Genomic DNA, 27,952 nt, shown 5'->3' on the forward strand with positions numbered 1-27,952 from the left:
TTCATCTTTTTTATTTTGACTGCAGAATTTTGCAGTAAAATGCTTTAATGTTCACTATTAGCTCATGCTGCTGTACACCTTGCATTTTATACTGTTGGGGGAAATGCAAAGGTTTTCCTACAATTAATCCCCCAACAAAGACGTTTTCAGTAACAAACCATTAGACATCTAAACACTATTGTAAACTCCAATAGTGCAGTTCATTGACATGGTGTCTTTTAAACATTTTCAGGAATTTTCTGTTTTTTTCAGTTGTATCTGAATAAATGCTGTTTCAGAAAGTTTGCAGTGGTTTCCATGCCAGCTAATGCTGAATCGAGACTTTCACTTCTCGTTTTGTTCACTTAGATGTCCTGTTTACATCAGTCATCTGCACAAAAACACCAATCTATGAAAGTAATCTGTGAAAGAGCAGCAATTGCTTGAACGTAACAAAATGCTCCTTCATATAATACTGTATATTACACATTTTAGCAGCAGACAATTTAAACATTTGGTATTTTTTTTTAAGACAAACAAAATATGCACAGTACATAATAGCATCTTTATTACACTGAAATATAAAAAGTATATATATTTATCACTATCCTGGAGAGAAAGGACCAAGTCAAGAAAACAACTTGTAGACTCAGTTGTAGCAGTTGTTCTTGTTGTCATACGAAAGAGAGAAAGAAAAAGAAAGAAAGATTTGGAGTCAAGAACAGGAAGGCCACAGTGACGGGTTGCCATAGATTCTGTGCACATATAAGGAAGGGAGGCAAACAGCCGTACATGCTACCACACACACACACATACATTTTTATCTTGTTTTACCTGTAAGGTCCTTTCACCGACTACATTCCTCCAACCCTGTCTTTACCCTTCACCTGCTGCCAAAAGAGCACCAGAAACATCTGATGCACATGGATCTCGTTTTTAATGTTTCTTGGGGGGGGGATTTTTGGAATCGTGGTGCAAAAGTGCAAAAGCAAAACAAGGTGAAATATGTTTTGGTCCAGAAGGCAATGCTCTTCACATGACAGACGTCATGAATAAGAGTGTTCATGCAGTGACATGTGCTTTTAGATGAGAAGATTGATACCACGAGACGCTTAGCATAGCATTAAGCTTCACCAGCTCCTAACATTATGTTTTTGTTTCCTACATATAAAAAAAACAAAAACAAAGAGTAAAAGTAACATATTGTAGTTTTACGCAGATTATTTGACAGACTATGTCTCGGTCGGAAGCAGTGACCGTCTGTCATCGAAAAACCACAAATTGTCGTTTTTAAAGCTTGGTTTTCAGAGCTTGGATTTTAGAGCTAGGCAAGCTCTTCTCCCGTTTCCAGTCTTTATGCTAAGCTAATTAGCTGCTGGCTGTAGCTTCACATTTAGCGTATAAAGTGGCATTGATTTACTCATCTAACTCCCATCAATAAACCAAATAAACCTAATTCTCAAAATGTCCAACTATTCTTTTAATTAGCACCTATAGTATCAGCACTTGTCATGTTGATAAGACTTAATTAAACCGATAGGGAGAAGAATCATGATGTGCTTATAGTTTTAGCCTCCCAACAGGTGGAATATTTGACTGCAAGTTATAAAGTTAGGACATCAAGAAGAAAAAAGTTAGGGCTGTTAATGGCTGATGTTTCGAAAAATCCTCCGCCTGCAGTGTACCATAGAAACACACACACACACACACACACACGCACACGCACACAGATAGGAGGTGAAGGCCACAGAGTGGACACAGACCAGCACAGAGGTTGTCTGAACCAACCGGGCTACGAAGGTTGAGTCTCCAGAAGTACCAGCGAGGTCGCCACGGAAGCCTCTGTCATCGTTCCGAGTACCGGTGGCACAGCAAGCTTTGACAAGATAGCAGTAAACTTAAGAAGAGAAGCCTCTTTAAAATAAAAAAACAAATAAAGAAGTAAACGCTGGATAAGGCGACGTCAGAGGAGGGGGAAGGAAGGTGGATGGTTCCATGGTACTGTATTGTCGCTGATGTTGATCCTGACGATCATTTGGCACAAACTTTGTTTTGGCTGAAGTGTCTCGGCCAACAGTGAGAATGTTCAAATGTTGACCTCCGATGTGGCGATAAGAGGATGCTTCAGTCTTCATTTCGACAGGCTCTTCCTTATGTGCTCTACTTCCATCTACCAAACAAAGACACACATATTGTGGTTTCATTTATTGTGCGGTTAAAGTCATTTAGCTGCTGCTCTTAAAATCCTTTCTGGATGTGAGTACGCCAGTGTTACTAGAGAATGAGTGGTTTTCACATTCAATTAATCAGTTGATTATCTAATCTACAAAATTGGTTACATTGCTTGATTTTTGTCCTGACCAAAACCAGAAATTATTAGTACTATTGCATCTAATGATCACAGCATTTTTCATATCGCGTGTGTCCTATATCCGGTATTTCTTGGGTATTAGACCAGATTTTTTTATACTTCCTGTGGCATTTCTTCTAAAAAGCTCAATAATGAACTCTAAATTAACCAATTTACACCCAATATATACAGTACATACATATTATTACTATATACTAAGATTTCTAATGCCATTCATTTCAGAATCTGCTTTGTTTGTTCGTTTAGTCTCACCTGTAAACTAACACGAATCTTCCTCTCGTCATCCAGCGCGTTGGTCAACTGCTTCATCTCTTGCCTGAAATACACACAAATACACCATGACCCCAATACACACACACTCATGCATGCATGTAGACACAGGTATAATAATACACTTTATTTATAAAGAACTTTTCAAGTGCTTTACATGGGTGAACCAGGATTATAACATTACAGGACGGCAAATAAAAGTTAATACAAACGGAAATAAAACACCCACAATAAAAACAAAACAGATAAATCAATGTGTTGGAACTTAACCCATGAGGTTTGTTTCGTGTTTTAAGAGGTTTTAAAAGATTCTAGGTTTAACGTACCTGTGCTGGCTCTTCAGCAGTTCTACGGAGGACCTCAGGTCCCTCAGCTGGTTCCTGAGTTCCTCCAGTGTCGGGGGGGTCAGAGGTGAATGCCTGAGCTCGGGGGAGGGGCTCAGACCTGAGGAGGAAGACGGGGACGCGGGGCGATGGCCGGCGTTCGGCAGGGTCAGGACAGAGGGCTTGGTGGGCAGTGGGGCTTTACTGTCAGGTACCTGAAAGGAAATGTAAACACAGATCAGAGATGATATTATGAATTCAGGAATTCTTCTAAATCCTCGATCTCCATCTAAAATATAACCTGGTAGTTAGGAATCCAGATGACAGTAAATATGTATAATTTGGTGGTGAGCACTTTACAGAAAGAAAATATGTCCTTAAAGTGCTGAGAAAAATGGAAATTGTAACAAACGAGATTGTTTTTGCCAACTGAATGCTCAGAAACATTAAAATATGTGGCGTGGCGCCCTCTGCTGGATGGAATAAATAGTGATAATGAAGGTGGTCGTACAGGGACGGTGGGGACTCCTTTCCTCGTGGAAACTTCTACAGGTCTGCAGGGGACCGACTCCGGCTCCTCCTTCTGCTTCCTGTCCATCACTGTAGGGGAGTCCAGGTCGATACTGGACAGGGAAGACTGCAAGACAGACATCTAGTCAGTGCAGAGTCGGTGGCTTTCTGAAGCACTCTACAGATACCGTTATCAGAAATATGTAATTTAAATACAGTCATAATCCAAATAAACAGCTCCACTTCGCAATGCTCAAAAGCAAAAGAAAACACATGTTGCACCAAGACTCAACACTAACCTTCGTATTGATCAGTACAATACGTTTTCCACAAATTAACAATATGCTTTGAATATCGATAGCTAAATCATTAGCATGGACACCAAACAGAGTTATGTACCCATTTCATGCTGCACAAAGTAGTTCGTACTATATAGTCATTATCATAGTATTCTGTTTTTAGTGATTAATAAATTAACTATTAATATATACATTAATATAGTATATTTTGATGTTACTACTTTTGTAGTTTTACTTTAGTAAACTTAGAGGACTTTTTCTTGGAGCAGAGTATTTCTACACTGTGGTATTGTTGCTTTTACTTAAAGTGATGCGAGTGCTACTTCCACCCCTGTTGGTGACACAGTGGTGTACATCAACACGTCCTTCTCGGTGGGCTGATTAAAGACACTCACTGGTGTGAAGATCTGTGATCGAGGCCGGCGGTCTGTGACTCTCGGCCGCGTCGCCGTCGGATGACTCAGCTTCTCTGTTGACGCCACCACGACGTTGAGGTCCACATCTGAAACACAAACAACAGCTGATCATCAGCTGTTTGACACGAGACAAAGAGAGAGAGAGAGAGAGAGCGCTCCGACAGTTACTAGGGCACCATATCTTGATCTCAGCGAGTCGATGCTCCTGTCACTCAAACTCACCAGCGTCATGTGACCTGTCAGGGGCAGAATCTGGTGTCGAAGCCCCGCCCTCTGACTTGGGGCTTTCACACCTGAGCAGGTAAACCATACAACAACATTAGGCTGTATACGCTCAGGAGTATTTGGGATTTCTTTCTTTTTCGTAAGAGCCTGTGTGTGTGTGTGTGTGTGTACTGACGCTAGAGTGGGCGGTCTCTCAGGACGCCGCGGGGGTTGGGAGGAAGAGGAGGTGCTTGTCTTTGGGGGGAGGGGTTTCTTGGGAAGGGTAGATGGGAGGGAGGGCTTGGGGATGTCTCCAAGCTTCACTTCTTCACCTACACCTACACTCACACAACACACATGGATGTTCAAAGGGAAAAATCATAAAAAAAACGTATTGTACGGCATAAATACACACATGTACACTCACAAACATGCATGCATAGGTGAGGGCAAGGTAGGAGTACAAGAGATGCAAAGCCAGAGAAGGTTGTTAAAGATTAGAACTGAAGGAGAAGAAAGGTCTGGAGTCGCCCCAGGCTGGGAGGGAAAAACAGAACAAGAAGCAAGGAAATAAAATTGACCAGAGACGATCAGTTGACTTTGGTTTATGAGCACGCATGAGATTTAGTAAGGGACTTATTTGACAAATAACTAGAAATAGCAACTTTATACTTCTACTCCACTACATTTCAGAGGCAAATATTAAGTACTTTTTACTTTATTTATCTGACAGCCGTAGAATCGACTAAGATTTTACATAAAAAAATATGTGATCAATTTATAAAATAGCTTCTTCTTGAGGCCCATTGTCACAAGTTTCAGATATTGTGTGTGTGAGTGGTAAGCAGTTCAATCAGAGAGTGATGTCCCCAATTAAAAATCTGTCTATTTGTGTTGTAATAATACGATACAAGGAGACAACTGAAAGTTTGTGTTTGTCAAGATCACCACCTCAGTGCCCAGAGCTTCCTGTTGCACACAGAATGATGTTGACAGTGTTTCCTCAATCAAATCTTTGTTCCTCCGCTTTACAACGGAGGACAAACAAACTGCAAAGTGATCTGTTGTTTCAACAGAAACCTGCTGCATGTTCGTCATCGTCCAGTTTTCACGCTGATATCGAGTCTCCGTTTCATGCTGCAACCCTTTCCAGCAAATCAAATGCCGGATTATTAATATGAAGCGTGTTAGTTAGTGATCCGTCCGTTGCCGGCTGAACAGATCAGTAGAAAGTTGCAGGCTGAAGGCGGGCCGAGCCGGGCCAAAGTGGTCTAGACTGTACCTCGATCCTGGTCTCTCTGTGGCAGGTGCTCAGGTCGCTCAGGAGGAACCTTCTTGACCTCCGACTTTCTCTCTACAGATCAGAGTTTTTACAGGTTTCTCTCTCTTTCTCTCTCAGAACATGGAAACACCAGAGAGGAAAGACATACGGTGTTACTGTACCTGTGGTGTGTTTAGCTGAAGGTGCACTGGGAGGAGGCGGTTTCTTTGGTCTCTGGAAACACACAGAAACATAAAAACATGTTAATAATGCATCATGTCTTTGAGGCTTTCCTGCCTTCTAATATCACAAGAAACAGACAACTCCTGCATGTTTCCTTGCGCCAAAAGATTACCTCTTTATCCACGTCTAGCAGCTTGACAAAGTTATCTGGGAAGACACCTTGCCGTCCCCCGATCTCCCCCTTCCACCAGCCCGCGTCAGCACACTCCTGCACAAAAGACAGCAAAGTGTGTTTGGTCTGAGCTGCACCTTAAACGCTTGCTCGGTGTATTTAATGTGCACCTGGATGTTCTTCAAGCAAATCAAAGTAACCAAAAGATGCAAGAATAAAAGCAGACGTATAAACGCACACACACGTTCTGAATTACCTTGCTGATGATGTTGATGATTTCTCCCTCTTTTAGTGACAGCTCGTCTTCGTTTTGTCCTTCATATGGAAAGAGGACTTTACATAGCTCCCGCCCTGCCAATCAAGAAGAATCAAGAGTTGAAAAACAAGAGAGTGGAGGTTTTCATTGCATTTCATTGTTCAATCCCGTGATGTATGACGACAATAAAGCGGAATTCACATGCAAAAAAGGTTCATCTTTCCAACAACAATCATGTTTGCATATTGTTTTGTCATCTGGATTTGAGTTTTTACTACACATCTTGTTAATGTAATACTTTAGCTTTCCCAAAAGTTTGATGTCGGAGCTTTCCACAAGCACCTGAACACATCAGTAAGGAGGTATTTACAAGGCGGTGGCTAAAGAAAGCTTCTACGTGAAAAACGTCAGTATGCTTTAGAAAATGGTCGAATGTTTCTTTGTCTCATCAGATTATATTGTTGTTTGTGTTGGATCCATCTTTACAACAGTTCAGCTGTCTCACCTTTGGCTTTGCCATCAGGTTCAGTCTTCATGGTCTCCGGCTGAACGCTCGCTGCTTTCCCCTCGTTGACCTGAAAGAAGGACAGATGGGGGGGAAACCTTTAGTTTCACATCCAAATTTAGATCTTCAGATGCACTTACATCTGCAGCAGATATCATCGTTTTGCAACCAGCTGTGTAATCTCGGTCTTATTTCAGTGTGTGTAACCACTATGCTTCGGTTTGGACTGTTCATGCCAGGGTTAGTTCGACCGACGTCTCTAGAAACGATCGTGACCTGGTTTGATTCAGCTGTGGTTCACGCCTCCTAATGTATCGATTAATCTACCAGTTATCAACTTATTCAGTCCTACACCCAAAGATATTCAGTTTAATGTGATCTTAAACAGGGAAAAAAATAAAAAAAAATCCATATTTGAGAGGCTGAAAAATCATAGACTGAAGGACAAAGAAATAAAGAATTAAATTGAAGTAATCACTTTCCTACAGCGGACAGCAATGTCCCACAGCTCCCATCTAACCATCTAATTAGAGAGGATGAGATCGGATTTAGCACAAAAGCCACCAAGCTGACTGCATGATGCAGTGTGTGTGTGTGTGTGTGTGTGTGTGGTGTAGGTTATTAAAGGAGCCGTTGTTTTCTGGCTGGAGTGGATCCCTCGACAGTGTTTGTGGAACCAGGGTGGCTCTTCCACAGGAAAACACACACATACACACATTCACACATTCACAAGACCCGGTCTGTCCCGAACACACACACAGCTCTGTTCTGTTCGGAACACACCACCTCCCCCGCCAGCTTCTCTCCTCCCTCTCTCTCTCCCTCTCTGCACCCTTCTCCCCCCTCCGTCTCTAATGAGACCCATGTGGTGCCACAAGCATTGAGACATCATTACAACATCACAGAGACGCTTCCATGTCCAAGTATCACATGTTTCTGGGCCTCTTATAGACAGACAGAGGAAGTATTCTGATCCTTTACTCAAATAAAAGTACTAATAATACACTGTGAAAACACTCGGTTAATTAAAAGGACAGTCTGTAGCATTTAGGGGGATCTATTGGCAGAAATGGAATATAATATTAACCTAGAGTTGTTTTGTTTTTGTTACCTTACAATGAGCAGTTTATATCTTTATATGGAGCGGGTCCTCTTCAGAGTCCGCCATGTTTCTACAGAAGCCCAGAACGGACAAACCAAACACTGACTCTGAAGTTTTCCTTCAGCCTGAGCACGCGGTAGAAGTTTCAGTTGGTTGCAATCTACAACCTCACCACTGGATGCCGCCAAATCCTACACACTAGACATTTAAGTTAAAATATGTATTTATAATCTGGAAAATGTACTCAAAGTATCAAAAGTAAAAGTACTTAATAGAGAGAAATGATCGCTCTGAGTGTATATAGCATTTTAGTTGAGGTGAAGCTAATTTTAAACAATTTTATACATGTTAAATTATATATATTGTGCTTCATGAGAAATATCAAAACAGCTGATTTTTTGATAACTTTTTTAATTAGCTCATTGATTAATTGACTCATAGTTTAGCCTCAATTTTTAAATACTGGGTAGTTTTAATTTATGACAATGTGTCACGTTTTAAATGTTCTTTATATATTTTGTATGTAAATCTTGGTTTGTAAAAAAGAACAGAAATTATTGCTTTAATATAAATTTTGTGGAGTAGAAGTGTAATGAAATGAAGTTAGTTTCAAAAAGGAAAAAAGGGAACTATTTTCTTATTTAGCGCAGGAGAAACCTCACATGACCCAACAGCTGCATTTACTCTACTGCACATCTGGCTGCTTCAGAGCCGCGTCGTTGTAAACCAAAGTGTGACCGGAGGAATTTCAAACACGCGTATAAAGCCGTCAGTTTTCTTACTCTACTGTAAAATGTCACACGGTGAGAATTAAGCAAACATCACCAACCTTGAGTAAAGTGTTGAGCTGCACCGTGTGGCCTCAGGATTTCAAGTGAGTCCATTTGAACGACCCTAATGTGGCATTAATGACTCAGCAAATGTTTTTATATGACATATGCTGACGTGTCCGGCCTCTGGAGGGGACTTTTCATGTGTTTTTAGGTGGTTTGCTGTACAACTGCCCACATCCATGAAACGACGCTGATGAAAGTGGTGAGAATGAACCAAAACAGTGAAGTTGAAGGCTTAGAAACCAAAACAATGAGCGAAAAGACACTAAAATACTCACTCCCCCCCCCCCCCCCCATTCATATTTTACACAGTCCATTCATCCATTGATAAAATAAAAACGTGATTTATTGTAGCGGCTTTAAGTCTTCTGCCCGTTTCTTGTCTCCAGCATGACACTAAATTGCATGAAATAACATTTTAGTTACCTCTCTACAGCATTAAGTACAGACAGTATATTTACTGTATGACACTGCATCTTGTTCTCTATTAATATAATTAAGGTGCTTTCTTCTGACTTACTACAGTGCAGGTCTCCACTGTCCTGCTGACCGTGAGGAAATAATCTCTTTTTTGGGCCAAGTTTAATAAATCCACAACAGATTTCTTGGATGTTTTGATTTGCAGAATAAGTGATTTGACGAGGAAAGCGTTGATGTCTCCCTTGAAGGACAGAGAGAAGAGAGAAGACTAAATATAAACCTCCCATGACTGATAACGTGCGCAGAGCAGACATTACAGAGGCTGGTATGATCCAAGTTACTATAACTAGCAAAATATTTATTAAAACGAGCATTACTTTATTAATTTAAGTCTGAAGGGAAATTCCTCACTTTGTCCGACCATAGAATAAGTCGGTGAGTCTGCCTCTGGGATCGACTATCCCTCCTAAACTTGTTTTTGTTTTACATTGAAGACTCAGCTGAGTTGAGTGACTTTGACTCACTGCAAAGAAAAAAGTCTGGATGAAACACTGAAACACTTCCCCTTTGGCCAGAATCAGAGCTGAACGACGTTGAATACTGGCACAAAAATAATGTAATTCATCATCATCAGCTAGTAAAACACTGTGTGTGATGCAGCACATTAGGACTTCACCCACTTTAAGAGCAGCTGACCTTCTAGTTCAGTTATAAAGTTTACGTGGCTTCCTGTGACTCAGCACCCCCCCCCACCCCCCGTCCCGGATGGAGACGCTCTGCTGTCACCTCCTTCAAAGCCTCATTAGAGAGACATGTCTCACCATAAAGCAACATAACGGCCTCCTGCCCAGCAGGACAGGCTGACAGACATCCTCAGATGTCTGGAGGAGCTGCAGGAAGGTTTGATCACCTCTCCGGCTTTTAAAAGTCTCTTTACATTCAGGTTTTTAAGTCTTCTTTACCTTCTTAATTTATTGTGTTTCCATCCCGCGTCTCTCCCTTTCTTCATCTATTAGTCTCAGTTCTGTTCAGCTACTCAGAGGATGACATGTTCCTCATGCAGGTTTCTTATTTAGATTACAAAATAAAGGAGAAAACAAATCTAAAGTGTAATGTCTCCTGATGGGTGAAATGTGCTTTTAAAAACCTTCCAAGATTAACATTTAATGGGAAACATTAACACCTTGTTAAAACTTTTTGTCAAATTCATAGATTTGGAATTTAAGAGTCAGTTCACCACAATTACCAAACCCACACTTTCTTCCTCCTGGTGGTTTCCAGAAATGCAGATAATTTACGTTTTTATTTGCAGAACTTTTCATCTACATTTTAAATTTCTGACCCTTTTTTTCCGATAAAGATCTGCAAATAAAACCAAAAGTATCTGCATCGCCAGAAACCAATGGGAGTAAGTAAGTATGTTTTTATTTTCTTTGTCATTTTGGTAAACTGACCCTTTAATTCCTTTAATCCATGAATTTGACTATTTTCATGCCAAAAGAAGATTAAAGCGTATTTAGCAGTTCCCCCAAAAAATGCATTCCTGGCAGAGAGACACAGCCTTTGAAATGGTACTTTGATCATCAACAGACACATTTAATGTGTACTCTACAAAACACACTTTCTGCATGATGTATCAGTTAACTTAAGGCTGACTCCACCGACTTCGCCAAACCTGAAAGTCCACCGCAGCTAAACCACAACACTTGAAACGCTGTTTAATCTCACGTGAAACAGCGCACATTGAAAGGGTAGGAGAAGAAGAACGTGCGGGACAGAGGATGGAAATAAAACAAATCAAATCGGGGACAAACACAAGAGAGGAACAGAAATAGAGAAAACGTGACCTTACCGTCCTCTCCTCTGGTTCCAGTCAAACACAGACAGACGGACAGACAGACAGAGCTTTGCTACATCAGCGCCGGCAGCAGGAGACAGTGTGTGTGTGAATATGTAAACGTCAGTGAAAAACTGTAAAACCTCCCCTCCTCTCCCTCTCTCTCTCTGCCTCTCTCTCTCTCTCCCTCTCTCTCTCTCTCTCTCTCTCTCTCTCTCTGCCTCTCTCCCTCTCTCTCTCCCTCTCTCTCTCTCTCTCTCTGCCCTGCCGAGCTCTCACTTCTGCTTTGCTTGTCAAATCCCTGCAGGATGTGTGTGTGTGTGTATGTGTGTGTGTATGTGTATGTGTGTGTGTGTCAGTCAACATAAAACCACTTCCTGTGCTGTAAACCTGAAACAGAGGAAGGGGAGGAGCCAAGGCCGGGACTTCCTTCCTTAGCTTCACAGAATACAATGATCACAGTATCAAAAAATGTATGAAGTAAGTGTTTGTTTGCGTGTGTGTGTGTGGGTCTCACCTTGTCCCCCTCTGAGTCCACTTCCATGGAGCGTGGTCTGAGCCTGATGGGCTGGTCTTTGAAGATGTCACCAAAGCCAAACCCTCGGACCTACAGGAAGCAGGAAAAAAGAGGTGAAACACTGGAATTTAAACACAATATTTAAAGGAACATGTCGCTGAAAAAAAAGAAATCTGAGGTTTGGGTTTCACACACTGACCCCTGGTGGCCCTGAACGTGTGAAGCTTTGTGGGAGGCAGCAGCTGTTTCAGTGGATTCCAATGAGTCACCACGTCCACTGCAGCGTCATCTGAATGTTCACATTGTTCCCAAAACATGGCTGAACACACAGCTTACATTTGTCCCTGGCAGTCACACAAGCTGGGAGTTTAGCCATGTTTTTGATCTGATTGTCACACTGACTTTTTATTTTTATTTCACTTCGTTCTGTCACCCAAACAGTGACATTCAATGTTTGCTGATTTCTTTTTGCCCCGACCAATCAGGAGAGAGAAACAGTTAACGGTTTTCACACTGATCAAAACAGATGTAGGAGTTGTTATTCTATAACAACTCCTACATCAGTGTCAATTTCATGCACCATTTTTCTATTGATGTTTTTCATGAATAGAGTGCTGCAGGAATGAGTCCTAAAACCAGGAAATGAGTCAGCACGTTTTGCACTCCCAGTTCCCTCGTCTTGAAGTCAATGTGTTTGTTGTTTTGAATGTGTTTCTGGTTAGATGTCTGAAATAAGGTCCGTGTTAAAACGAGTTTTAACGTTTTGTTTTACGACGTCTAAAATGCGTCAGTAAATAGCCCTCTCGGGAATTTTGTCATTTACACTCGCGCTCATGTGACTTTGTATTCATTCTCCAAAAATCATAAAAGTGGAGTTAACTTGTGAAGCTTATTTTTGCTGAACAATAGCAAAGATAAGCAAAAATACAAATGGAAAAAGTTTATTGGCTTTTTGTCGAGGGAACCAGTGTGCTAATAACTTCCTGTTGGTCTGCACAATTACTTTACCCCTGCAGTAATTAATGTAGATAGGTAGCTAGGATGACATCTCCATTCCTAACCCCGCCTCCTAAGCTCTGATTGGTCCCAATAATACAAGTTGCTTTAAAAAGGGACAGTTCACCCCCAGAACAAAAATAGATATTTTTCCAATTCCTCTTTTCATCCACAGACTTTGTTGTGAGCAGTGTCTCGCAGGAACTATGGTTGAAAGAAAGTAGTTCCTACATGAAACTGCTCACAACGAGGTCTGTGGATGGTCTTGAGCAACCGGGTCAGGATTTTTTGAAAGAGACATTGCGGTTGACTTTTTTTGGCGCTTTAAGCACCACAAAGCAAATGAATACATTGCAGAAAGTATCTCTCCATGTCTCCAAAACTAAGCAACTCACACCAAAACAATCTAGACTACAAGGTAAGAGTAAAAAAATATGTATTTCTTGGTTTTTGGTTGAAGTGTTCCTTTAAAAATAAATCACAAGACGTGTAGAAGATGCGTTTTTCGACATATTTCGTCAAAAATGTGTGTATTTGAGAAAGTACTGAGCATACGGGTGGATAGAGGAGAGGGGGTGCATTACGCTGCAGGAGTGTGTTGAGTACAGACATTTTATTATTTCTATTTTCCCTGCACAACTGAGACGCTGTTGCAACTGCTTTAAATCAAGGAGCCAACATTCGCTCCGTTTGATACTTAAAAACGTGATCTGACCGTGTGTGAGGCTCACAGTGTGCGCTGCAGGGCATTAAGATTCGGGTTTTAGATCTCGGGCAGGATAATTCTTGTCTGATGACGGTCCTAAGACCAGTGTGAAGAATTAGTTGTTTAGACGAAGTGCGGTGCAGAGGAATGTAGAACTGTACAACATGGATTACCTTCTTGGGCTGGATTTCTCCTGACCCCGTCTCTGACCGACTGTCGCCTCCATCACTCTCACTGCCTGGGCTGTCCTTACCTACACACACACACACGCACACACACACACAGAATAGATATTACATGCTAGCTTCAACACTTCTGCAAATGTAGATTCAGTAGAATCATTTTCATTATTTATAAGAAAATGTCATGGTAATTCAAACATCCAAAGTTATTTATACAACAACCAGAGCCAGTAGCTTATGTTTTTTTTATATGCGACGGCCTTCCCACCATCCGATTGGCTGAGACTCACTGGTGCGTGTGCTGTGCAGCTCCTCCTGCGATGTGTCCAAGGAGGACGTTTCCGACTCCGTCTGGACAACTTTGGTGAAATTGGAGGGGAACATTCCAGTCTTCCCATTTACAAATCCCTCCCACCAGCCCTCCTCCACCTAAACACACAACACACACAGAAAGCAGAGCAAAGATTTACACAGATATCTACACGGGCACTGACTCTCCAAAGAGGAAGAGCTTGTGTTTCATTTTAAGGTTCATTTTCAGTGGCAGCTGAGAAAACCAGAAGAGCATCGGACACTAATTTCGCTAACAAGCTGTGCCTACAACACCAAGATTCACCAGATGTCCCAATCTAAAGTATGTCAAAAGCAGTATGCCAAAAAATACCAGGATGTCTTACTGCATTCGGTTGCATTTTGCAGCGGCTCCTGGAAACCTTTCAGTTAGCAGAGCTGTAGCGACTTTAATTCAGCCGTATATACACGCTACAAAATTCATTTATTGTCATTGTACAACCGGGTCGCATAACCAAATGCAGTCTGTAGTCTCATTTTGCTACATTGGAAAAACACACACAAAAAAACAAACCTGAGCTCCTTGTATTTGGTATTTGGATCAATATATAAACTTGTCAGTGCTCTCTGGTTAAACAAACACAACATTCATATATAATGTTTACTCCCAACATATCTCTTTATAAAACAAGCGATAAATGTGCTGAAAAAGACACTTGTTTGTGTGTTTTATGGAGGCGTATTTCTGCAGACTGGCCTTCATAAAGTGTATTTATGATTCACTATGGGTCCAGTGATCAGTCTTACCTCTGATATGATCTCGATGACATCTCCTATTTTCAACTCGAGCTCGTCTTCATGCTGAGGCGCGTAGCTGAACGCCGCTTTACATCTCCGCTTACGGATCTGCTCTACTGCAAACACACACACACACACACACACACACACACACACACACACACACACACACACACACACACACACACACACACACACACACACACACACACACACACACACACACACACACACACACACACACACACACACACACATATTTTAGGCATACATGTGACATAATTGGCTCCCACACTTATCCATAATCCAAGACTTAGAGTGAGCGACAGGTGTTCTCTGACTTATTAAAAGCCCTCGTGGCTGAAGACTGTAATGCCGACCTCTGACCTTTCAATTAGAGGACAGTCTTACCAACCAGCTCCGACACCAAAACGCCTCCCACCGGCCTTTGAGTTGTTTATCTTACACTCATTAGCCTGCTCATTACTCTTGACTCATTCCACACCAGATGGGGCGTTAAGACGAAGCCCTGCGATTCCTCTTTTGTCCACAAGGTGTCCCCCCTCATGAGAAATGTAGCGGAGTGTATGCATGTACAGTATAAGATGAGACATATATTCTTGTGCCAGAGATTGATCAAAGACTACAATATAAGAATAAGAAAAAACAATAAGAGTAAAAATACAAACGTATATCAATATTAGAGTAATAAGAATTAAGTGTATAAGAAGTAAGTGGTGGTCTGAATACTTCAGATCCTTTACTTAAGTAAATGTACTAATACCACGTTGTTAAAATACTCCATTACAAGTTAAATGTAAAAGAAAATAATCAGGAAAATGTGCTTAAACTATTAAAAGTAAATAATTGACCGCCGTGACTGTTGTACAAATGTTGTCGGGTAAATTGGAGTTGGAGTAGAAGTATAAAGTGGCATGAGAAGTACCTCAAATTAGTATTTACATTCGACCACGTGTGTATACTGAGTGTGTGTATGAGGAATGCTTGACCCAAATCCTTCCTCACACTAATTGGATCGATGTTTGAGACTGAAGACTTAAACCTGTCTGATTAACATATATGAGTGTGTGTGTGTGTGTGTGTGTGTGTGTGTGTGTGCGTGTGTGTGTGTGTGTGTGTGTGAGTTGAGCACCTTTCCTGCCCGATCGTACGCCGGGGTCGGACACGGGACTGGCTCTCCCATTGGAGAGGTCAGATCTGATCATGCTCGCCTGTCCTCCATCCCTCTTCCCCTCTTTCTTGATCTCCTACGAAGACAGAGGAGCAGGAGACGATTAGTGGGGGAGGAAGAGGAGGTGAGGAAGCATGAAAAAAACGTCGGTTCAGATGACAAAATCAAAGTTACAGAAACAAAAATACGGCACGATTGAGGACAGGACTGAGAAAGAAAGAGGGGAACGAAAGCTTTAAAGCTGCATGTTTGTCTAAATGGCAACTTTATTATAAAAACAATATAACACATGAACTTTTTTAATCAAGCACAAACATACAATCATCTACATTTTAAATGACACTGATGCACCGCATTTTGAATAAAATCTTATAATTAAATTCAATAACTGTTAGATACTAAAAATAATAAAGGTTATTTGTTATGCGATAAACTTGCTCGTCAATAAATGCAACTGCGTTGTATTTTCTGTTCACCCGGCTGCGCTGCAGTATTAGATGTCAGTAACCCAGGTGAGCCTCACTGTTTACCTTCAGCTTGCACAAACACACAAACACAAGCTTCCCCCTCTCCGTCAGCACGACTTTCACTCGCGTGAAGAATCGCGAGACGGCGTGCCAAACTGATCCAGGGAACGGGCAAACAAATACGCCACGCGACAGACGAATCAACAAGCGGACAGATGGGGAGACGACACACACACGGGGGGGGGGGGTGAGACGCTCGCGCACAGAGACCCAGAAGAAGTAGACATGGCGTCTCACATCTCCCCACCACATTCATCATGACACTGTTTCATCAGCCCCGGCCCCTGTGGCCAACGCGGCTCAGTGGAGCATGCTGGTATAGTGACTCACGCTTCAAACACACACTCTGGTTTGTGTATGGCCTGGTGTGGAAAAAAATAGCCTTAATGAGCCTCTGAGATCCAAAAATACCAACAAGAGAAGACGTTTCCTAGACAACAGCCGAAGATCATCTTGGGCTAAGAGCCATTTTAGGAGCTGCACAGGTTGGAGACTGGACATGGCGCTGGAGGAAGTGTGGGTTTTGTGTTAAAAAAGGAGCAAACTCATTTGGCAGAGAAGAGATGAAAGGCCAATTAAATTCTGACATGTGGTGTGTGCCCTCTTCTTCCAACAGGAAGTGATGGATTGAAAATTAAAAAGGCACAAGGAGTAAAATAAAACCAGAAAATCTCTGTAAATCATCACTTATGCCCCTCTAGAAGTGTGCAGCGTGGTCTGTATCTGTGGAGACCTGCCCCTCCGCCTGCATTTTCTGATTTCTGTTGTGTTCAGGATGTTTCTGGGTGTCAACCTCTATAAAAACGTAGCGACCAGGTGCCAGACAATAAGCACACATCCAAGAAGAAGCTATAAACACGGCGGACACAGCGTTGACATGAGAGTGGTGTAAATCTTCTCATCTTACTACTAGCAACAACAACAATAAGCAAGTTAATGTATGTTCTGTTTATTGGAGCATTTTCAGTGAAATGACTGAGAGCTGTGAGACTCAGAGGTGGTAAAAACTGGCAGATTTCTTTTTTAAACTGCTATGTTTCGTTATTTCTGCTCTGAGGTCATTCACACTTATCTTTCCACGTCGTGTGGCGCTTGCATTGGTTAAGTAGGCTAAAGCGGTGCTGATGTGGTACTAGAGCTTAGAAAGACATTGATTCTGCAGTCAGAGTGCGGATGGACTCGCTCTAACTCTGCATGCCTTCACGTACTGCAAAAACAGATATAGAGACACACACACACACACACACACACACTCATTCAGAAACTGTCCTACACAGACGCACAGACTAACTGGTGAAAAAACTAAAACACTTTGAACTCTGAGACACAAGCCAACCTACGCAAAAAAAACAACATAAAAAACACAGCAGCCATTCGTTGGCCAGCAGCTTTCCTTTTTTTACGAGTGGTGGAGGAGAAGCTGTTTGGCTTTATGCTTCAAGAAAAGCAACATACATTCTTATATCCATCTGCTATCTATTAAGGCTGCTTGTGCTAAATAATTTATACATCTGAGTTTTGGAACAGGAGAACAATGGCTGCACGGTTCTGCAAAAAGGAAATCAAGGACAAGTAACTGCGCTGCACTCGGAGGCCTTTGTTACTACTTGGACTGCAATCATGCTCTGCTGCAACCCCTCCTGCGGGGATACGGAGGTGAGAGAGTCAGAGGAAACCCAGCTGAAAATAGGAGAGGAAGACGACGTGATTCATCATATCTGAACAGGAAACACCTGCAGAATCCACACTGCAGCGCTGGTTGCGTTTGTCTGCGTCACGTCTACTGTATGTAGTTTAGGCTTCAATGCCAAACACCGACTTGTGCATCCCCTCTCAGCAGACCCCTGACCCTTCTCTCTCTCTCTCAGTCACAGTCACAGATAATGCAAAAACAATGCAGTGTGGCAGCCACCGTGGTAGCAGCGCAAAGGAAGCTGTAACTCTGAGATATGGAGAGAGAAGAAGAAGAAGAAGAAGAAGAAGAAGAAGAAGAAGAAGAAGAAGAAGAAGAAGAACGGGGAAGCAGAGAGAGCTTTGCTTGTAAAAAAAATCATTGTGAAATGCAGAGGAACGATGACGCAAATTATTATTTCCCCTCCTTTCATAAAGCCCGTTATCATTGCAACAACTCTATGCACAGGTCATACTGGCTCAGAGACACTGATTGGACATCTTGGCCATTTTTTAATGCTTTTTAATGCTGAATGACTTATTTTCAAGAAAATTATCTTTGGTTAAAAGTGGTGCTTTTGTATGATTCTTTGTGGGGAAACTCAGTGTTAGTCAACTAAGAGTTTCTTTGGTCGAGGACAAGCACTATTTTACACAAACTGCTATAAAGATAGTTTTTCTCTGTACAGATCTAGTGAGCCTTTATGGTTGACATCAGAGCTGAAAGAGTTAAAATATGAATCTGCTTTATAGTGTTATATACAGCACGTGTCACTGAATATCTTTGAGTTTCAGTTGGACAAAACGAGGCATTCTAAGACGTTACCTTGGAATCTGAAAAGCTTTAATAGTAAATCGGTATTTTCTCACATTTTATAGACGGAGCGATCAGTCAGTTATATAAAAGAGGTTTAAATGTTTATGGTCAACTGGGAACCGCTGCCATTACAAAAGAAGTAAAGTTGCACGACCAAATAAAGAAGAGCGTCACCGTCAGCAGGTTTGCTACTTTTCAAACGTCCGCGGTGACTTCTGCACCGTGACGGACAACGTTAAGCACTAATGTCGAATCAGAGCATGTGATTCTGATTTGCAACACCTGCTCGTCTGACCTCCAGCACTTCCAGTAAACAAACACCACAGAGTGTTTCCAGACGTTCTCACAGACGAATCGATTGCAGCCCTAACAGCCTCTAAAAAGTGTTCTGTGCAATATTGGAGGTCCTTGATCTTGAGAAACAGCAGTTGAGAGCAGCTATCGACAAAATATCTCTGCAGATATTTCTTTAATGTTGAGAGCTGAGCACCCCCCCCCCCCCCCCCCCCAAATCTGGTTTTAATAAAAATCAGTTGAGCTAGTTGGACAGCTGATAACTGCTCCAGGCTTCAATAAGTCTCATGACTCTCCGCAACATCGGTGGCGTCGCTGAATTAACCGCTCAGTCCTCAATGAGCAGTTTGTTAACCTGAGCTGACCTAAAGAACTGAACAAAAAACATCTTTAAAACTGTTTTTGTGAAAAACTTAATTCATTGACCTTCACCTTAATAATCTGTGTTGTGCCGGTTGTCAGCCATGACGGCACCAGAGGGGGGGTTGCTTGCATACCACCGTTTCCTGTCCCCCTTTTCAAACTGTCTGTCCACATCCCCCCCACTTCCTACACACACACACACACACACACACACACACACAGTTAACGAGAGCTGTGACATTCAGTCAGCACAAACCTGACGACAGACTGACTTCTTCAGCGGCGCTGTCAAAACTCTGCTCTCTGCCTTGTGGTAAACTTTTCTACTTCCCCCTCATGGTACAGTGAACAAGACACGTCCCCCTTTCTCATTACCGCAGAGCACACTGTTTTACTACTCATACCAGAAGCCGAATCTTCTCTCTGTCTCACTTACTTTGAGCCACCGGAAACACTGGAAGGAAACAGGGAGGTTCGCCCTGACTGTCCCCATCACCCAAGGACACGCGAATTTGAGCTGCAACTAACTAATTATTTCATTATCAATGCATCTTTATTACTTTCTCGGTTAATCAGTTAATTGTTCAGCCCATAAAATGTAAGAAAATGGTCCATTACATGTTCCCAGAGCTCAATGTGTCGTCTTCAAATGTCTTGTTTTGTCCGATCAATCATCCAAAGCTTATGTGTATTCGGTTTTCTATCAAAGAAGATACAGAAAACCAGCATGTACTCACATTTTAGCAATTTTGCTTCAATAACTACTTTAAATCGATTGTCCAAATTGCTGCTTATCATTCTAGCTCTGATTCGTAGCAAAGAATTTAGAATAAAAATCTTAGTTTGGAGATTTATGTCAACGTCTCTGCAGCTTTTGGATTCATAGAAAACCCTCATGTTTACCCCTCATGTTTACAGACTTGTGTTGCTGTATCCTCACACTGTTTGGTGGTAACGGTGGTGCAGTCACAGCTTTAGTGTGATCAGTCAGCTTGATGTACCAAAGACAGAAACGTAAAGTTAGAGGGGAGAGAAAGAGGAAGTCATGAGATGTGCGGAATTAACAAGTCTGACATTTTTTGCCTCTTGTTAAATGTATGATCATTGTTGCTATCGCTGCCAGCTAAGGATAGACTACTAACCGGTGGAGCCTCTCAATGTACTCTAACTCAAAGTTCCCATATTGTAAAAATAAAGTCAGATTTTTTTCAGGTGAGATTTTAGATTTTAGAGTTCAGTTTTAATGTCCATCAAAAGTAGCATGCTAGCTAGCGTTAGCCTCAAGGGCTTGAACATTAACCGATGCTTAGGAAACACCATCAGCTGCTCCGGCTCGTCTCTCTCATTGGCTATTGTGGTTATAGCCGCTGTAAATATAAAACATGTTTGAAACTATCGGAGCGGCGCTGATGGGGCTGTAAAACGCCTCACATCAGCAGAAAGTCTGGACCAAAAATCAGTACCAACCAAGGTCCAGGACCAGATTCCCCCTCCGACTGTCGGCTTAAAACGCAGCGTTTGAGACCGAGGATGGAAACAGGAATTTTCAGACAGACAGTATGACAAAAATGTTGTTTTTTTATTATCATAAAAGCATCTAAACATGTTCATTAGAAGTGCTTGTCGGATGGACAAACGGCTTCTGAAAACTCCCTCCTCACAGAAGTTTCCGACATCGGAATTGCGTGGGTCTGCGTTCAACAATTTCTGAAAACATCAATCCCACATTCACTTCCACCTCAGGCAGTGCAATCTTGTCCAAGTTCAAATCTGACCACAAACTCAACCTTCACATAACTTTATCTCTTTTGTCCGATCCCAAACTTTACAAAAAAAAAAGCATGAAAAGACGTCAAACTCTCACGTCTGATAGAGAGTTTCAGAGCACAATCACAAACGCCCCATGCAACAGCCATACTGCAGTGACACACTGGAAACCGCATGTTTACTCTGCTGCTATTTATGGAGCGCCTCTGTGGGTTTTATGGAGCGAGTGAGAGCGAGCAGAGGAAATATATTGTGACGACTCACCCTGACAAAGTTATCCGGGAACAGGCCCCTGCGTCCGCCCAGCTCGCCCTCCCACCATCCTCCATCGTCCCGCCGTATGTTCACGACGATGTCGCCCACCGTCAGGCCCAACTCATCATCCTGCTGAGCCTCATAGTCAAACTCCACCACGGCCTCCACTGGAAGACAGAGAGAGAGAGAAAGAGAGAGTAAGTGTGTCGTCAATAAACCGCAATATATAAAAGGTCAAAACAGCAAAGGTGTCACATTGTTCTATATTTACTCTCTGGTACGGTGGTTTACATTGTGATGATTCTGCCGGTTTTCTTTTTATTGATTCATAAGTGAAAGTGAAAGACAAACACCTCACAGATAAACACACACACACACATTCCTACAACAACAGAATGCAATTCACTCTGACCTGAAACACTGCAGAGTTGAAGTAAACTGTATTGAATTCCTCTTTGCTGCAGCTCTCATTCTGATGAGTGTTTTCCTTTCCTCAAATACATCACAAACAAATAAAGGGCAAGACAAAGGGGAAGTTGGAGTTCCCTGTGCAAGTCAAATGGTAAATTCATCATAATGAACATTTCCCCCGCAGTAATTCCATCAGTACAACATAAAGTCATGTTGGACTCATCGATCACAGTGTCGCTTCCAAACAGGTTTTCTCTCACTTATTAAAAGCGAAGGTTGTGTTTACATTCGGCGTCAGTGGTTTCAGTCATTACCCCCAATGACATCACGTGACGTTCTTCTTATGGAGTGAAAAAGAGACCGCTGTTCGTTTCCAGCCGCGATCAACATTGGTTTCTTTTAACCCTGACCACGACCTAACCAATCCTTAATCATAGTTCCACCGGGATTTGTAACGACAGACCACATATTTTTCCGTTTGAATTTGGACTTACAAACCCTATTTTTTGTTTTAAAACATAAAATCTTGCATACTTTACATCCATGTTTGCTGACTTACAGTCTTCTCCTCTTCTTGTCTCTCGTTAGCAAATTCCTAGACTTCTTTGCTCATTGCCGCCACAAACCGTCGATTAGCGGAATAACATTAAACTGCCGGCGTGACTGTGTATAGTTTTGTGCACATCATGTGCAAATGCATCCTTGAGAGCACGTACAAAGTGCAGACATGCACAATCCTGCATTGCGCAAGCTGGTGCGGCTGCTAATACTTATCTCACATCTTTCTTAACTCTAACACTTTACACACACACACACACACACACACACACACACACACACACACACACACACACACACACACACACACACACACACACACACACACACACACACACACACACACACACACACACACACACACACACACACACACACACACACACACACACACACACACACACACACACACACACACACCTCTGTGTGTCTAAACTGTGTGGGCAGCTAAGGGGGGGTGAATGCGGGGGAGTTTCGGGGGTGGGGTAACCATGGGAACAACAGCATAAAAAGGGGGAAGCTATGACTCAGACTCAGCGACACCAGCTTCCTCCCCTCATCCACATATGCATAATGTAACATACACACACACCAACAGGCCAAATGAGGAAACTGGGCAGAAGTGACCACAAGACCAAACTTCTTGTGAAAGCAGTTGAAGTGGAAGGTCAGGGCGTCGCTGAGTGTTTGCAAAGACACAGGAACAGAGGAGGATCAACACCGAGCAGACGAAGAAGACAACTGTGGTCCAAGTTGTCCTGGTGCGCAGATGGGGAGGACACGAATCTGGCATGAGATAACTAAAAGAGATTAGCCGCAGATGAGACAGCGACGTGGCACAAAAATACAGTTTCTGGGGAAGTGGGAAGTGGCACATCTCATGAGGGTGGAAGTAAGGAGAGTTTTTTTTAGTAAAGATAAGTGTGTGCAGGGACTTGATAGCTTGTGGCAGTCGTCTTGCAAACCACAACACAGCGCGTCTGAGTGGCAGTACGGGACAAACACGCTGCGATCCACCCACCCGTCCACGTCAGTCAACAACACATACACCACTGAAGAAGACGACAGCTTGTGGCTCTGCACAGAACGCACAGAGCCGAGTGCAAAGACGGGTGCAAGTTAAAAGTGACACAAAGTTAACGCCAAATAGGCTCCGGAGTGGAGCTCGGTCTGGTGTGAAGCTACGCAGGAAGAGGGGATCTGAGCTTTGCGGATACGATTTGACAAAAGCAAATAGCCTTCATTGTTTAGATGATGAAGGAATAGATGTGAACCAGCGATGCACAATAGAGCAATACGAGACTCACAGCAAACTCTTACAAAAAACCAGCAACGGTGTAAAAAACAATTGATATTTTTCCCATGAAAGAACCAGAACCATCAATGAATTTATCCTGAAAACATCTGCTGTCTGTGCATCCAATGCCTGATATAGCTCCCTCCATTCTTATCCAAAAGCTATTTAAAAAACGCATCAGTGAGCCACCCTGTTGCACTCATTACCACGAGCACACACGCTGTAGTTTATTCTGACTCAATTCCACATGCACTGTGTCCTGCTGCTTTAAATAAATACTCACCCGAGCACCAAATTACACAGCTGAAATTAGCCCCCAACAAATACATTATTTACTCCTGTTTGAGGAATGTTTGCAAATAAGGGGTTCGCTGCATTTACGCCTGGAATAAACGTGCAAAGGTTCGTGCACAAGCACCACATCGCACGTTGAGATCTGATCACAACGCGTGCAGGATCAAGATAACAAGAATGCTTTTTAAATACCAGCAAAGGCCCATGAAAAGCACACAGAGAGCATGTTAACACCAGGTGTAAGTGGAGAAACGGTGTTAAACTAATGGTTCAAACAGCTCCGAGAAGCTAATTAGCCTATTTTAGCTCATTGTTGGGAAAGTTACAAAGTCAGGAGTTGGTGGAGTTTGAAGCGGTGCTGAAGGAGGGCGATTATTGGACACAAACAAGACTCCAAAGGAACGTTGTTGCTCGATGGCTGCATTATGTATTTGCTAACAAGGGCATGACTAAATGAAGTAGGCCTACGTTTGGATCAAACATGTGGAAGAAAGCAACAGAAAATGTTCACAAGAGCGTAAAAAGCAAAAACTAGCTTAATGTTAGCTCACTCATCCACGTTTCCCATCAACACATACAATTGTAGCCTCACAGCTAGAAAGACTCGTTCTGCGCTAACTAATGTCAAACCAACTTTATGCGTAACCAAAGTTGCTCATTCAAAAGAAAATAAATCTGCTTTTATTTTGCGCAGTAATCTATCGTTTGAGTAATTTTTCACACAAAAAAGCATCTCAAATATGATGATTTGGGGCTTTGTGTCATAGCATACATGATGGTACATTATATATATCTTTGTTTTTGAACTGTTGGTCGAAAAAATATGTCACTTTGGCAAGTTCTCTGTTTTTTGTTTCCACTAATTCAAGCCGTTTCAAAGACTAAATGATTAATCGAGGAAACGATTGTTAGTAGCAGCCTTACTCGCACACACTTAAACACTGTGAAAGACTTGAAGGGGCCTTGAGAAGACAAAAGACCAAATATCTCAAACGCCTGCAGACAAAACCAAACTCCTACTCAAGTGGTCGAGAAGCAAACTCGCATACAGGAACCGAGATGGACCCGTGGCGTCCTCTGAGCAGCTGCAGTGAGTTTAGATAAGAGGAAACTACACAGACAGACACACCGAGCTCTGCAAAGCTACACTGACGTTTCACTGGTTTTGCAGCAGACCTGTGTTTAGTTTGTGGGTTTGTTTCTGTGCCGTCGCTGATGATGTCAAGAGCAGCTGCGTGTTTTCTGTCTGTAAAACATTCACGCTGGACTGAAGCCCACTGGGAGACAAAGCCACCCACTCCCACTCTGGATCGGATCACAGACTTCAGCCAATTCTCCCACATTAAAGAGGAAAATACCAACTATTCTCTGCTCAACTCATCGCCCTGTTGCATGCTACTTTGTGACAAAGTGTTTGTACTCCCTCGTCTGCATTGATTATTTCTAATTCCCAGCGCTCCTATCTCCCCGAATTCCTTTAGACGACCCCCCCAGATAAGATCTTTGTGTATGGAGAGAGACACAGCGACAGCACATGCAGGAAAAGTAAAAGAAAAAGTATTTTGGTCACATTGTATTTCTTTCCGGGAATGTTAACTCTGAAACTAAACTTCAATAACAAACATGTCTACCTGTAGAACTGTTGGATCTTCAGTTCTGAAGGTTACAGTTTTTTTTTTTCCAACTTCCAAACTGCAGCAACAGCAGAATTGCAGAAAGCTATTGTTCAGAGGATGCTTTGACTTTAAATGAGTCCCATAATGTAAAACAACATGAAAAGGGCCTTACTGTATTTCAATTTCAATTATTTACACTAAATTGTCTCGCACAAGTGATTCATTACAACAAGCGACACGCAGAGCAATATAGTGAGCAACCGTTATTGTCAGTTACGCGGTATAATATCGTGTATAACAAAAAAGAAAGTCACAAGATGGGAGGGGTGGTAGAAAAACTAACACAGGACTTTCACCCAGGAGACCGCTGTTCGCAAACATTGTTCTCACGCAAGAAGATCCACTAAGGGTTGTTGCAGAAACCAAACGTTAAGCATTGTCCATTTCTGCCATTGACTGTATATAAGAAGTGGACGTATAGTCTCCACGAAGTCACTCATTTGGTTTGTCGGCTGTTTTGCAGCCTCGAGTTCTGCATTTCTTGCGGTCGACATCTTGTTTTTCTTTGCAACCAGAAGTTCTCCAAGAGGGGCGAGCTAAGTACAACCAAATTTTGAACATCATGCTGCATCGAAGAAGACTTGAAACTAGAGATTGAGACCATAAACTCATGTTCATGGTCTCAATGAAGTCATAAATTTACTGAAGTCATAAATCAAGAGTAATTTTCTCATAAACTGACTCTTGATTTGATAGAGACTCTTGATAGAGTCAGTTTCTCATAAACTGACTCTACACAATCTGACTTCTATTTGCAACCAGATGAGTCGCCCCTGATGGACACCCAAAACTGAACATTATAAAAATGTCTAAAGGTAGAATCTATAGCAGAACTGTTGTGTTTAGATTGTACAGGTGTACCTAATAAAGTGGCCACTGAGGGAATATCTTGAATTAGGCAACTTCTTCCTCATGTACAAATGTCATGGATGGATTAACCTACTTTGGGGGGCCCCCACTGACACCGCCACCATCACCACCATCCTCCTGCATTGCATAACCCTTTAGATTCATAAAGGGATATGAACCCTGTGAATGTAACGTATGAATATATAAAAACAGGTGTAGCTAAGACACGTTTAAAGGCCCTTGTTATTTCCATTCCAGCTCTCATTAGTGGTGCATATTACAGCCAATTTTGCAATTAATTAAGCAGCCACAGTAGCCACACAGTGAATCTGCTATAGGCCCATGGGGAAACCGCCTGCTTCTCCCAGTTGGTCATCCAGCCTTGACGGCTGTTTATAATTGTGTGTGTGTGTGTGTGTGTGTGTGTGTGTGTGTGTGTGTGTGTTTCCCTTGACTCTTGCTGTGCATTGTTTGTTTACATGCAGCAGAGACAGAGGTCAAATAGAAAGTATATGCATACAGAGGCTGACTTCATTATGTTGTAGAACATTCTCTTAATTGTCAATCAAATGAATGCATCACAGATGGAAAAAGTAGCAGGACTAAAAAAGGGAAGTAGCCTCCCACCTCCGGCCCGGTCATGGCTAACTGGGAAATAATGAGCAAATTTGAACATGCACTTAATTGATTGATTACTCGCCCTGCAAAACCTGCTGCAATCAGTTAAGTGTCATGCATTGTGTGCAGCAGCGCGGTGGAAATGATGGTGAGGATGAGAGGAATGTCACAGTCAGGCCTGTTTGAATCACAGAGAGAGTCAAACACTGTGCAACACAATGGGCAAGACAGACACGCAGTGAATGTAAACGTGTCAACATCTGCAACTCATCAATGTGACCCGCCGATTTCCTAAAATCGCACACCCACGCGCAGCTTTCTGACCATGAATAAAAAGCATCGGCAACGCTGAGAAACGCCAAAAAGAAGACCCGCGCGGTCTCTTGCAAACAGCTCGGCGATGTCATGAAGCGACGTCAGAGTGGAGGTGAGGTGAGGTGAGGTGGGGAGGAAGGAAAAGGAAAGGAGAGAAGGCTGAACCCCGCGCGCATCTGGACCGGGCGTTTATTCCTGCCCATCCAGATGCGCAGAGGCGCCGGAGGCTATTTTTGGGCGCATTCTCTAAATTAAGAGCACGCCAAAAAAAAACAAAGTGCCGCATCTCACCCATTTATGTGTCCCGGTGTGCCGGTAGTGCTCCTGCAGGCTGGTCGGTAACGGGGAAAGGTAGTTGTGAGAGGTTTGTGCCGGACCGAGCCTCAACCTCCTGCTCGTATTGCTCCGCTAAAGCAGCGCTGAAACGGGAGGAGCGTCTGATGAAACCATATTCCTTCCTCTCTCTCTCTCTCTCTCTCGCTCTCGCTCTCGCTCTTGCTCTCTCTCTCTCTCTCGTTGCCTTCAGGTGCACCGCGTAATTTCTGACTTCACCATTTGCATTTTTCACCACGCCAGAATTGGGAGCAATGTGACGCAATTTGTTGAATCCGTGATGC

The 27,952-nt window shown here is 42.5% G+C and overlaps 1 protein-coding gene across 3 annotated transcripts; it reads right to left on the minus strand.

The window, feature by feature from the left end:
* Positions 1 to 525: 525 nt before the first annotated feature.
* On the minus strand, positions 526 to 27,785 carry sh3kbp1 (SH3-domain kinase binding protein 1). 3 transcript variants are annotated; one of them, XM_076080273.1, is made up of 19 exons: positions 27,627 to 27,785; positions 21,327 to 21,484; positions 15,585 to 15,699; positions 14,441 to 14,547; positions 13,633 to 13,771; positions 13,334 to 13,413; positions 11,459 to 11,548; positions 6,750 to 6,819; positions 6,245 to 6,339; positions 5,989 to 6,084; positions 5,816 to 5,867; positions 5,655 to 5,726; positions 4,569 to 4,710; positions 4,391 to 4,461; positions 4,148 to 4,254; positions 3,455 to 3,580; positions 2,947 to 3,158; positions 2,603 to 2,666; positions 526 to 2,149 (listed from the first exon to the last, which is right to left on the minus strand). In XM_076080273.1, exons 1-19 carry the CDS (start codon positions 27,628 to 27,630, stop codon positions 2,111 to 2,113), a joined length of 1,839 nt encoding a protein of 612 aa, XP_075936388.1. In that variant the 5' UTR covers positions 27,631 to 27,785; the 3' UTR covers positions 526 to 2,110. The 3 variants fall into 3 exon arrangements, with proteins under 3 accessions (XP_075936388.1, XP_075936390.1, XP_075936391.1); XM_076080275.1 differs by lacking the exon at positions 27,627 to 27,785 and adding an exon at positions 22,288 to 22,305; XM_076080276.1 differs by lacking the exons at positions 4,391 to 4,461; positions 4,569 to 4,710.
* Positions 27,786 to 27,952: the final 167 nt, after the last annotated feature.

The sequence above is a fragment of the Anarhichas minor genome, unplaced genomic scaffold, assembly GCF_050575085.1.
Source record: "Anarhichas minor isolate MPS153535 unplaced genomic scaffold, ASM5057508v1 ptg000074l, whole genome shotgun sequence".
NCBI classification, from domain to species: domain Eukaryota; kingdom Metazoa; phylum Chordata; class Actinopteri; order Perciformes; family Anarhichadidae; genus Anarhichas; species Anarhichas minor.

Coding starts and splice junctions, on each gene's coding strand:
- sh3kbp1 (XM_076080273.1), bottom strand. Junction 13,772..14,440: donor TCATCGAGATCATATCAGAG/GTAAGACTGATC, acceptor TTGTGTGTTTAG/GTGGAGGAGGGCTGGTGGGA. Junction 5,727..5,815: donor TTCAGCTAAACACACCACAG/GTACAGTAACAC, acceptor TCTGATCTGTAG/AGAGAAAGTCGGAGGTCAAG.